The sequence below is a fragment of the Oryctolagus cuniculus genome, chromosome 4, assembly GCF_964237555.1.
Source record: "Oryctolagus cuniculus chromosome 4, mOryCun1.1, whole genome shotgun sequence".
NCBI lineage: Eukaryota > Metazoa > Chordata > Mammalia > Lagomorpha > Leporidae > Oryctolagus > Oryctolagus cuniculus.
The window spans coordinates 160071178-160083779 of NC_091435.1; the positions used below are offsets into that span (position 1 = coordinate 160071178).

The window sequence follows — 12602 nt, forward strand, 5'->3', positions numbered from 1 at the left end:
TGCCCTCTACATGGGAGATTCGGATGCAGTTCCTGGTTCCTGGATTTGGACTGGACTTGCCCTGGTTGTTGTGAGTATTTGGGGAGTGAACCGGTGTATAGAAGATTCATTCTCTCTCTCTCCCTCTCCCTCTCCCTCTCTCTGTGTGTGTCACTGTCTCTGTCTCTCTTCTCTATCACTCTGCCTTTCAAATAGATGAAAATAAATAAACACAAAAAATGTAGCATGCGTTGGAAAGCAGTGAGGCAAAGCTTATTATAAGAGTAGGAAAGCAAAAAGAAGCAGAACGCATCACAGCAAGTGAGTGAGAGTTGCCAGGGATTTTACTTTGAGAATCTGTCTATGGCTCTGAACTCATAGAGAGGCACCACCCATAGTTATTTCATGTCCTGCATCCTTTAGAAAAATGAGTCCTTTAAGAAAACCTGAAAATCTCAGAATGGAATTCAAGGTTAAAGCTGTAAAACTGTGGGTTAGTAACTCTTCAGGTGTCTGTTATGGGAAGGGGAAGGGGCTAGTGCCTTTGTCACCAGGGTCTCCTCATGGCTGGTATCGGCTATGTGTTCTCCTTGTTGATATGTCCTGCAACTGTGGAAGACATGCACCCTGCAGAGTGTGAAGTAAGAGAAGTTGCTGCTGATGACAGACCCAGGTTGGACACAGACCAGCACACATGACAAAGAGAACCAAATCTGGACAACAGATATGCTCTATAACACATGGCGGCAAGGATGGAGCTGTATGAGTGTGTCTGTGTGTTCAGCTGTACTCCACTTGGAGACCGCTCAAGAGACCAAGAGCTAAGGCATCTGCAAAGCAGAAGAGGGATTTTCACATTATAAAAAGATGTTACTTCAGATATTCTCTCAATATTAAGCTCTTCACCACTAATGCAGTGGCTCTCGGCTGGGGATGATTTTGCCTTCCCTGCCAGGGGACATTTGGCAATGTCTGGAGACATTTTTGGCTGTGGCAATTGGGAACTGGGCGGTTTGCTAGTGGCATCCAGGGGATACAGGCCAAGGTTGTTGCTAAACACCCTACAGTGCACAGGACAGCCTCACAGCAAAACATGGTCTGGTTCCAAATGTTGACAGTGCCAGATTGAGAAACTGTAGTCTTATACACTTTATGTATATAATTTATTGTCTTTTCATTCAATGAAAATACTTATTTCAGAAAGAGAGGTAGAGAGAGAGAGAGAGAGAGAGAGAGAGAGAAATTTCATATCTACTGGCTCATTCCCAAAATGCCTACAACAGCTGGGGCTGGGCTGGGTTGGGGCTTGAAGCCATGAGCCAGGGACTCCATCCATATGGGTGGCAGGGACCCAAGTACTTGAGGCATCACTGATGCCTCCCAAGGTCTGCATTAGTTGGAAGCTAGAATTGGGAGCTGGAGCCAGGAAGTGCACCCAGGTACTTGAATGTGAAACATGGGTGTCTTAACCAGAATCTTAATCACTAGACCAACAGCCTGCCCCCATTTTTTAAAAAGGTTGCTTACATAAATGATTGAAAACTGCTGTATAAAACAAGGGATATCTGCTTTAGAAGGCAGGGCTGGTTGGAAGCAAGGGTGATGGAGAGAGTGTGGTGCTGGCTAAACAGAAGAGGTTGGTGGGAATGAGCTGTCTGGGAGTTCAAGCGATGTAAGTGGAGCAGGGCAGGACAGCACTCAGGGTGTGGCTGGCAGCGGTGGTAGCTGGGAGACAGCAGCACGGTTCAGCGTTGGGGATGGTGCAGAGAGGAACCCACGGAGACACTGGCTTTGATGTCTGGAACAGAGGGTGTAAGCAGAAGCGTGAAGCCAACCGAGAAGCGCTGGTGTTTGACCTAACAGGTCACGGCCAAGGGCTGATGCCTTGAGAAGGATCCCTATGGTGGGTGCAAAGGGTGGAGAACTGTCACGAAGCTGCTGGGAGCAGAAGGGCTGGAGGGGGTGGGTGTGGAGAGGAAGAGGGCAGGGCAACATGGCAGGAGGGAACACCAGGTAAGAAAGGTGGTGTGTGTGTGTGTGCGTGTGTGTGTGTGTGTGTACACGTGCATGTGGTGGAGGGATGGCTGGAAAGCACCCTCTGTGGGTTCCCAGGAGAACCAAGAAGATTCCCCAAGGGCAGTTGGCAGTTGGCTCTAGGGGAGCCGAGAAGAGTGTGATACCAAGGACAGCTCATGGAACCTCAGCAGTCCCAAGGCTCTGGAAAGTGGAAGAATGGTGACCAGTTGGGCAGTGAGGAAACAGGAAGAAGACCAGTAAGGGCATGGGGTCATAAAAGCCGGACCAGCAGGGATGGTGGGAAGGGCAGCAGCTTGCCTTGAACCCAAATGCACTTGAGTGCTGGGAGCTGAGAAGAAAGCTCTGAGCCCACCTGTGGGAGGTGCCCAGGCAGGGATGCCAGATGGTGGACGTGAGTCCCGAGGACAGGACATTAGGCGTGCCACCACGTCTCCCCAGGCCCGCCACATGTCTGCTTTCATTTGCTCACGTAGCCACGGACCCTACCATTCATGTTCACCATAAAGATCAAAGGCACATGCTTTAGGATGAGGTTGGGGCGTCTGGTGAAGTCCCTGACAGCTGTGCCTTTGTCTGCATCTGTGCCTGATTTGGAGACTAGTACAGCTCTTTGCGTCCACGTCTGGGTGTGTCAAGAAGCCCTTTCATTTAACTTTTCGAAAATCAAATGTGTTCTGCTTGTTTAAAAAATGAGTAAAGTGGCATGTTTTCCAGAGCGCTATTGTCTCTTAATAGTATATGGTGGCAGTGCCTAATTTAAAATGCTAACCTTACATCCTCACAATTACATACACATTGTAGAAAAGTATACAACTGCAGGGGCACTTCAGTATTACATTTTACGGAGAAAATGTCTGCAATGCTCAACAGTTCCCTGGGTAGTCTGATTACCTCTGTGTTTAAATTAAACAGATGCAGCTAGAGAGGAAGAGTGAGGACCAGAGCAGGGGACAAACTGGCAGGGCGAGAGACTCTGGGGAAATTGGGGAAACAGAGAGGGCGGAAGCAGGGAACGAGGGAAAGGCTGAGAAAGAGAATCGAACTGTTCAGGTTTGTGGTTGTGAGTGACTGTGCCATGGCGTCAATAAGCCTTCCCTGGCTTGGTGTCTTTTCCTGCTACTTTCGATAGACTGCCTACAATCCTAGGGTTTAATGGAACCCGTCTTTTGCCGGAAAGATTTCGGAGCCTCCCCACTCCCCACTCTATGAAACAGCAATCCCAATCTTTCCCTGATTTTCAAAGAGGCCAAAGGAATTCTAACTAGAGGTAGTATTTCTTTGGGGCTTAACCCTGCTTTTCAATCCAGTCCTCTTGGTGTGAGTCACTTCGAACACCCCCAACTTATCATCGAATTTCCATTTTCCAACGTCACATGGAATCAACAGTTACAGAACACACACAGAAAAGCACAAATCCCGCCGTAGACACAAAAGCAGATTCAGGAAACAGGTGTATGCGGAGCTTCCACTCCCATGACTGATTTTTCTTCCTGTCGCACTAAAGCCAGAGCATGTGCAATCAAAAATGAACTGCAACAGGACAAACACACCCATCTCCTTGATTCTGGCTCCAATCCAGGACATGCCGGTTTGAGCGAGTGGATATGATATCCAGATCTGCACGAACGCTCTAGAACTTTCTGAACATGTATTTGCTCTGAAGAGAGCTGGCACCTGGAAGCCAAGCAAAGAATGGCATAAGGAGAGCTGCACAGGACGGACTCCGGGAAGGATTCCTTTGAAATATGACAGGCAACATGTTTCCAGAGCAGCCAGAGGCAGGCTGTTTGGCACTTGGGATGCAATTGGAATTTCTGGTGGAAACAGCCAGCCAAAACCGTTTTACAAAAAAGAAACAGAAAGAGAGCGCAGCACGCCAGCTGTCACTTGTCCTCTGACTTCCAAACTGACTCTCTCCTTCCTCCTGAACCTGTGGGCGACTGGAAGTGGGCAGGTGGAACTGGGTGTGCCGACTGATTTGAACACAACCAATCCTAACTACCTTACTTGAAAGACAAGGAATAAGGAGCACAAGTCTTCTGAGTTGGTGGGATTTTTTTGGTTTGCCCCTTTCAGCATTTTGTTTTTGCATATTCCTTCTGAGATATGACAGACACTATATGCTGCATGTTAGCTCTGCTCATTGTGGCAATTACATTGTCCCCCCTCCCTCAGTTCTTGATATTTTATTTCAGATGTGATCCCATGAACTGAACTCTGACTCCTCCTTCCTCCCTTCCTTCTGAACGCTTTAGGAGCTTGTTAACTTTTTCCTCTCTTGGCTACACATGAGAAAACAGAGAAACAGCAAAAACAAAAGACAAAATCATTCTAAAACCAACCAAGAGAGAGAACCAAGCTCAATAGCAAGGTGTGTAGCCTTCCTTTATTTCAGCAATGTGCACCTGTAATACCTTCCCTGGTTTTTCTTTTGTTTCTTTTTTTCAGGGCCATGTTCCTTCATTTTTTAAAAAAAATTATGACCATCCTCTGTATACTAGAAAACTCCAATTAAAAGCTAGAGAATAAGCCATTCTAGAAAAATTAAGACAGCTGCATTATTGAAGTTACAACACTGTAGTGACAGCAACAAACTCAGTAGCAATTATGAATTTCATGAAAACAGATAAGAACTCAATTGGAAAATGAGGACTGTCCTACTGAGCACCTGTTTATAATCTTAATTTTGCCTTAATGAGACACTACTGATGTCCTTCAGCAACAACAAAAATCAATAGTGGATCAATAGGGATAAATGTGTTGGGTATGACCTTCTGTCCTCAGAGACAGTTAACAGCTGGGTTTAGTTTGACTGGGATTTGCTGGAAGACTTGTAACAGTAAATAACAGTGCATTTAAGAATATTTGCCTGCTCTGGTTTAGTGTGTTTGGCAGGTGGCAGTAGCTTTCCAGTGGCATATGGGTTTGAGAAATTAAATCAATATATGCATATAATGTGTCTTTTCCTCTAGCTCATGCATCAAAGTAATTAGTAAAGAACCCCTGGTTTCACATTTTATAAGCAAATATTTCCCTGTGCTGGCTGAAGAAAATATCACGAAAAGACAAAAGGGGAAAGACCCTGAAGAGAGATGCAGGAATGTTTAAGAATGACAGGACACATAGATGGAGACAGAAGCCAGTATTTCCCTGTGATCCTACACCACGAAAGGCATTTTCAGGTATGTTTAATGAGGCAATGCTAATTTCTCCTTTTCAAAGGAACATTATCTATAATAGTAAGTGAGACAGAGAGTACACTCAACCTATCTCAAATTCCTCATTAGGGTGTTGACACGGTGGGACCCTTATTATAAATGAGAGACTCTGATGCCTTTCAAGAGGATGCAAAACTAAGTGAAAATACAGATGAACAACTGTGAATGAATTTAATACTCTCATCCTCTTCATATTGCATACTTAGGAGTTAAAGAATAGTGTTGAATATATGGTAAATGTTACATAGAGAATTTAGTTTTAATAAGTTCTGAATTTGTTTTCATTACAGGCTACTTTTAGAGTCACATTGAGGAAAGCTAATGGTAATTTTTATAGGAAGCACAATCAAACAAGTCATATTAGGTATCGACATTAATGTCACAGAGAAATTTTCCTTCTAAGATCGAAGGTCATCATATTTTGGCAGTTATGGAAATCCATAAAGTTGGTTCCCTATGCAATAACCTGTAGGGCATACACAGAAAAATCAAGTTCCTGGAACACCTGCAGTAGAATTTAAGATATTTCAAAAGCATTTCTGTCTAGCAGTTGCCACCAAGTCCCTGAACACTACCTGTTGACTTCTATTTTAATTTTGGTAACACACAAAATACTCTATTGATAGAACACGGAAACACTGAATAGTACTAGATAGTCACAGTGTCTAAGAAGGTAAATGGATTCTGTACTTTGTTTTAATATTGGATTATCTGAAGGGCATTTCGTTTGTTATCATATAAAGAGTTCATTCGACACAATTCCAGGCATGTTATACTTGGGGACACAGTAGCAAGGTAAAGCATATTGACTCCTGTTTGAATTTTACATTCTCACAAGTTTATATAGCTGCCAATAGATTCTTTTTGTTTGCCTGGATTAGCAAATCTATGGCAATGAACATTTACAAATCATAACGTATCATTATAGACCTGTCAAAGAGATCACTGAAATATTTTAGTCATTAACTAAAACAGACTTTCATTGAAACATCAAGGAAGAGTCAAGTGAAATTTTAATCTGGACCCGAACAGGGGAGACTTATCCCACTGCCAATGCCACAACACCTCTCCAGCAAGGGGAAGCCACTTACGTATTTTCTTCAGCAAAGAAGGCGGCAATACTCACTATGGAATAGATGTACACACACACACACACACACACACAGTCCCAAACCCATGCAAAATACAGCCTAGAAACCAACTCAATCCTGCTTTCATATATAAAGAAAACAGTGCTTGAGAATTTCTGTGTTCGCAGAGTCCTTCAATCACCTAGCAACCTCCCTCAGTGCGGATTTATTTTAGTTTCGAATATTCAGTGTTCAAATTCAAAGATCCGACGAAGCAGATGCAAACCGCAACTTTCAGACAAAACGGGAAACAGACACTGAAACTTTGACCCAATGGAAGCAACGTGGTCCCTACCTTTTTTTTGAGAGTACGACGGTGACTGCCCTTGAGAAAAAGTAGGCTTTTCTTCAGTGAAATAGTCAGGATGGCTGTATTGATTCAGGGCCATGTCCAAGTCAGAGTCCTTGCTTTTAAACATGTTTCCAGGGTAACTACAGGTGTAAGGCTGATTCAGTGCCCAGGCCTGTTCCATATATATGTTGTGGCTGGGCACAGCCTGAGCACCACAGCCACTGGAACCTGGACTGTCTTCCAGACACGCGTAGGAACCAGAGGGCTGCATGGAGCGATTGCTGCCGGCAGCTGGGTGCACTTCATATATTTCTTGCATACAGTAGTTCATTTTGGTATCCTGGTTCAGTTTCTACTTTACATATACACACCCTCTACACATGCATGCAGCAGCTCCAGGCCCCCTGGGAGCCAGGCATATACGCCCAGAAGCATACATCCATACACATGAAACAGAGGCGAGGACACATAAACACCACCCCCACACTGCAGCCCAGCCGGCTTTCCTGTGCAATAGCACCTGATGTGCTAAAATCCTATTTCCACGGAGGTGTCTTTTGAGCTCTCCTGCCATTCAAACGTATTGGAAAGCAGATTTATGACTAAAGGTCTTAAGCTGTACATGCAGCTAATTCCTGGGGAAGATGGTAGGCAGGTGGGAATGACCTCCACCCAGACAGGGGGCTGACAGGCGGGCAGGTTCCTGGTACTCCGATGCTATGAAGATTCAACTTACATGCTGCCTTTAACCCCTTTCAACATGATTAGAAGATGATTACTCATTGTTATGTCAGTTTGGTTGACAACTTAAGCATGAAACATGATAAAGACATCTTAGAGAATACCCGTGGCGCACAGACAATCCAAAAATCAATAATCTAGTTTATTAGCATGAACCGGAGAAAATCCAGGAGTAATGAGCTGATTCCAAAACATTAATCCAGTTGTACAAATGTTAGTGGCTGAATCTGTTGTTGAGTGTTTATGGGTTGGCTTTTAATAGCAGTATCCAACCATCTTCCCCTATAACAATGAGCCTGCCGGCTTGGCAACCGCGCCAAGGAAAGCCACACTGGGAAAATGTTGCAGGTGTCCCTATTCCGCTCCTCAAACCGGATGATTTTCTACTTCGGTAGCACTAAACTACACAAGCCCTAAAGCTTAAATGAACTTTGCCCAATTCTGGATTCATGCTTTGTTTACAAGAGCCTGAGACAGTGTGTGCCAATACCCCTGGATGGGGAATATCCCTAAATTACGGAGATTTTCCTGTTCTGCTTATGCTTAATAGTTGCCCGGTTATCAGGATGGGAACACTGTGTATACTCGGATAGTTGTCATTGTATTCCCATTCAAATCTGACTGTAAGATCATCGTCAAGCTGTAATGCTGTTTCAGTAGTATTTACACACGTGGCATTTAAAGACAGTGATCCAAAAGGGACAAAGATTTTCTGTAAGAGAAAGAAGAAGGTAAAAAACACAAAGTCAGTGCTTGCTAAGATGATGCTAACGGCATTTCTCCCTGTGGATGGTGGCCAGTGTGTGTGTCCACATAGAGGCATGTGGTCCAGTTCATAATACTAGTAGGGGCGGGCTGCTTGCTTTTAAGCCAAGAGTTCCTTCTCTTCCAGAAACTGTTTGCAGGGCTGGGCTTCCAACCTCCAACCATGATGTTCACATCAGGGTTACTGCTGTTCCACAAATGTGTGACCTTGTTGGTATGTCCCTACTAAGGGACCACAGACAGAACAACACTGTGACATTCCAGACCGAGCCCTTTGCTTTGGCTGTACAGCTCTCATCACCATTGCACTATGGAGTACCAGGGCAGGCGCATATGGCAGAAGGGCATAAAAATCACTCAACAAAGTATGAAGTGTCTGTAGGGGACAGAGCAAAGAGGTAGGAGCCACAGGGACGTCTGTTAAAAAAGAAAAAACCCAACTCTGGTTTCTTTCCCTAAGTGGCTTACTCGCACATGTATTAAGTGTACAAGGTCAGGTGGATCAGTGCTGTGCAGTTTTTATGTGCTGATGTTTTTGTAAATGCAGTAAAGGGGCCATTGCCTCCAGGGAAGATGGTGAAGAATTAAAGAACAGGCAAAGGATGAGATAAAATATGAGAGGAACCCCAGGCGAGCCTGGGTGGATGGTTAGCCACAGGACTCTTCACAAAACTGCAAGTGAGCTACAAAACAAGGAAAGGAAACTTCCCAGTTTGTACACTTGAACCCAGGAAATGAGCTATAACAGCCTAGAAAGCATGAAAGGTACCCTAAAGAATAAAGAACACAGCTGACATCTTAGTAATGTTTTTCCTCTCTGATTACTCCTAAAACAAATGAATGATTTGTTTGCAAATGTTTTTAGGAACACATATATGTAACATTACAATTAACATTTCCTCCCCACTGAAAATGTCAAAACATTTTATTGGAAGCAGTCACTATTTTCTGCAAACCCTAGGAAAAAGGATCCAGGCCTTATGTTTTTTTGGTCTGATCTCATTTATTTATCTCAAATTTCCAAAAACTAATCTGAAAATTAACCTTTCAATAAAGCGGTTTTCTTTCCTGGCAAGCGCGCATGTTCCAAGGCCTCTTTTCTGGTTGGGAGCTGTGTGTTGAATCCATCCCGTTTTGTAGTTCTGCCCAGTGCACTTCCTGGCTCCCTCTCTGCTTCACAGAAGGCACAAATCCAGGCAATCTCTTGCTTTTCACCAGTTGCAAAATCAACTAAACTCATAGCCTCAATTTTCATTCCAAAGGAACACTTAAAAACAATTTCCAGAAATCTCTAACTGTGCTTAAAAATTAGTGTTCACCCCCGGCACTAGACATACATCCTTGCAACGACACAGGGAAGACCAATTCCTGAAAACCTTTCCCTTAATTTTTACTAAACATTTGGAAAATCTCTGAGCGTCAACATTTTTATTGACTCTAACCAACTCTGAATTCCTTCAGAAATAACTTGAATAGAAAAATAAAACCTTTCAAACCATATTTAAGAGAATCCACTTCCTCAGTAATTTCATCTTTCGTAGCAACCAGAACAACATTTTCTGGAATGCCAAAACTTTCCCTCTCATCCCAAGTGGGAATGCTGTTTACTTGGCATGAACGCGTGTTACTCTTATTACTGTTGGCTGAGACTGGAGCTCGGCACTGACACTGAAGTTGAAACATGGCCGCCCGCATCCTGATCGATGCAGTCACATCTGTTGCCTGTGACCAGTTGTGCGGCTTCCTTGGCGAGTCGATAGAGCAATCTGAACATCCTGTGGGTCACAAATGAGGTGAGCCTCAGCAAGGTTATGTTCTCATTCCCTTGACTGACAGCTCCAATTCAGTTACTTAAAGAAAAGCTTAAGAGTTATTGGACCCACAGTGCATCAAAGTGCCTTAAATAAACTTGGGAGGGCTTTAATAGTTCTCATCAGAGGTGTTTCAATCAATACTGATTCATTATGTAAATACACCTTTGTGTATGGCTCGCAGGAAAGAACCCCAAAGGACGAGACTAACTTCCTGTGTTCAGAAAGCCAAGGAGGTAAACAGCAAGCATTCAAAGTCCTTCAAAGAGGAGAATCGTTTCTCTCTTTCCCTCTACTTTTCACTGTGTTGGTTCTCAAATATGGCTGCACATCAAAATCACCTGAGAAACTTTAAAAACTACTGATGCTAAGGCTCCCCCTCAGAGAGTCTGATTTAATTAATGTGGGGTGAAACTTTAGCATGAAGGTTTTTAAAACTTCTCCAGGTTATTTGCATTAGCAGCAGAACGTGAGAACCACTGTTCTACTGAGTGCCTGACTCCAGCCCCTTCACCGTGGACTGGGGCATCCCGAGTACTCCTCCCATTTGCAGTTTCACTGCACACTTCCCTCTGTGCTTTTAAAACAATTTTTAGATGAACAAAAATCGTACATATTTGTGGAGTGCAGAGTGACACTTCAATAGACATATACACTGTGCACTGATCAAATCTGGGTAATCAAACATTTCTTCTTTGATGTTACTTTGTGATCCGAGGCTTGGAGCTTCTTTCTTCCATTTGTGCTTACAATATATATCAGGATTACAATGTTGTATATACTGTGCTTACAATATGTACTAGGGGATTGTGAACTTCAGCCTCCCTCTATGCGCTGTAACAGTCGGAACTTATTCCTTTGCTCTAACCTAATTTAGTGCCCATTATCCAAACTCCCTCCACCCCTCCCACCACTCTCAGCCACCAGTGATCACCATTCTGTGTTCACAATGAGTTGTTAAAGCTTCCACATATGAGGCAGAAATAGGCCATTTGTCTGTGCCTGACTTATTTCACATGAAGTGATATCTTTCCGTTCCAGCCATTTTACTGCAAATAACATCTTTCATTTTTTATGGCTGAATGGTGTTCCATCGTCTTTTCTGTATCCATTCGTCTGAAGTTGGATTCCTTGGTGGGTTCCGTATCTTCACTATTGTGAACAGTGCTACTATATATATATGGTGGAGAAAGTGTCTCTTGGACACATTGATTCCATGTCTTTTGGGTCTATACTCGGTAGGGGGATTATTGGATCATATGGCGGTTCTACTTCTAGTTTTTTAAGAAATCTCCATATTGCTTCCCATGGTGGTTGTACTAAATTACATTCCCATCAACAGTGTTTAAGAGTTTCCCTTCCCATCGAAAGCTAACACACTCAGGCAAAAGATGACCTAAATGAGATCTCTGTGAGTAAGATCCCAATGGAAAGAACGGGCCATCAAAGAAGGAGGCACCTTTCTCTGAAGGGAGGAGGGAGCTTCCACTTTGCTTATGGCCCTGTCTAAAAACAGACAGTGTCTGTGGACTCCAAAGGCTTCCATAGCCTTGGCAGCTCATGACAAGAGCCTCGGGTGATCACAGACATCATAAACAAGAGTGTCAATTGTTAAATCAACAACAGGAGTCACTGTGCACTTACTCCTCATGTGGGACCTTTGTCCTTAATGAGTTGTACTATGGGAATTAATGGTAAAACTAGTCTTCAAACAGTACTTTATACTTTGTGTGTCTGTGTGGGTGCAAACTGTTGAAATCTGTACTTAATGTAGAGTTGGTCTTCAGTGTAAAAGATAGTTAAAAATGAATCTTAATGAAGAATGGGATGGGAGAGGGAGTAGGAAGTGGGACAGGAGTAGGGGTGGGAGGGCGGGTATGGAGGGAAGTATGCTATATTCCAAAAGCTGTACCTATGAAATTTATTTATTAAATAAAATCTTTCTAAAAAAAAAAAAGAGTTGCCCTCCTCCTCTGCATTTGCTCCTGGCTTTTTGATAACAGCAACTGTAATAGGGACAGGATGATATCTCAGCATAGTTTTGACTTGCATGTGCCTGATGGTCAGTAATATGGAGCACGTTTGCTTTTGTTTGTCCTGTTTTGAACAACTGACCTTTCACATCTCAACCTGGTTTCCCTGGCCCTTGGGTTACCCAATCAAGTAGGGGAGAAAGTTGAAGGAGACAAACCAGGAAAGAACAAAGTACTAGGAAGTCTGATATACTTGGTATGGGGCCACAGGAAGAATCTGCCTAGGCAGCCAGAGATGCCTTCATAGAAGTGACCTGTGAGCTGGGTTTGAAGAGTATGTAGGCCTACAACAGTAGGCGGCTGAGATACGAGACAGCTGAGTAGAAATGTCTTCGGGAGAGCACCAACTTTATGAGAAGCCCTCAACAAGTTGATAGAAAATGCACGTTGTGAAAAAGTTATGCATGGATTTCAAATGTTTTTGCACCTACATACACTTAACTTTTAATTCCACTTTTCCATGACCTTTTTGACATACTTTCGTATTTGCAAAAAACTGCATAAAGAAAGATAATGAATAAACTTAAAGGTGCTCAGAGACTTCTGGCTTCTCCTCTATTGTTCTTACTTTCTGTTTGGGTAACAGAATTTCTATT

At 43.4% G+C, this 12602-nt stretch overlaps 1 protein-coding gene across 16 annotated transcripts in view; it reads right to left on the bottom strand.

The window, feature by feature from the left end:
- Positions 1-12602, bottom strand: part of THRB (thyroid hormone receptor beta) — a 401819-nt gene that overhangs the window by 42035 nt on the left and 347182 nt on the right. The window contains exon 1 of one of the 16 annotated variants that reach the window (XM_051858878.2): positions 6660-7002. The exons of the other annotated variants lie outside the window; for them this stretch is intronic. Coding sequence (XP_051714838.1) covers positions 6660-6987 — 328 coding nt within the window. The 5' untranslated portion in view covers positions 6988-7002. Of the gene's footprint in view, positions 1-6659; positions 7003-12602 lie in introns of those variants that run through there. 16 annotated transcript variants of the gene reach the window in all.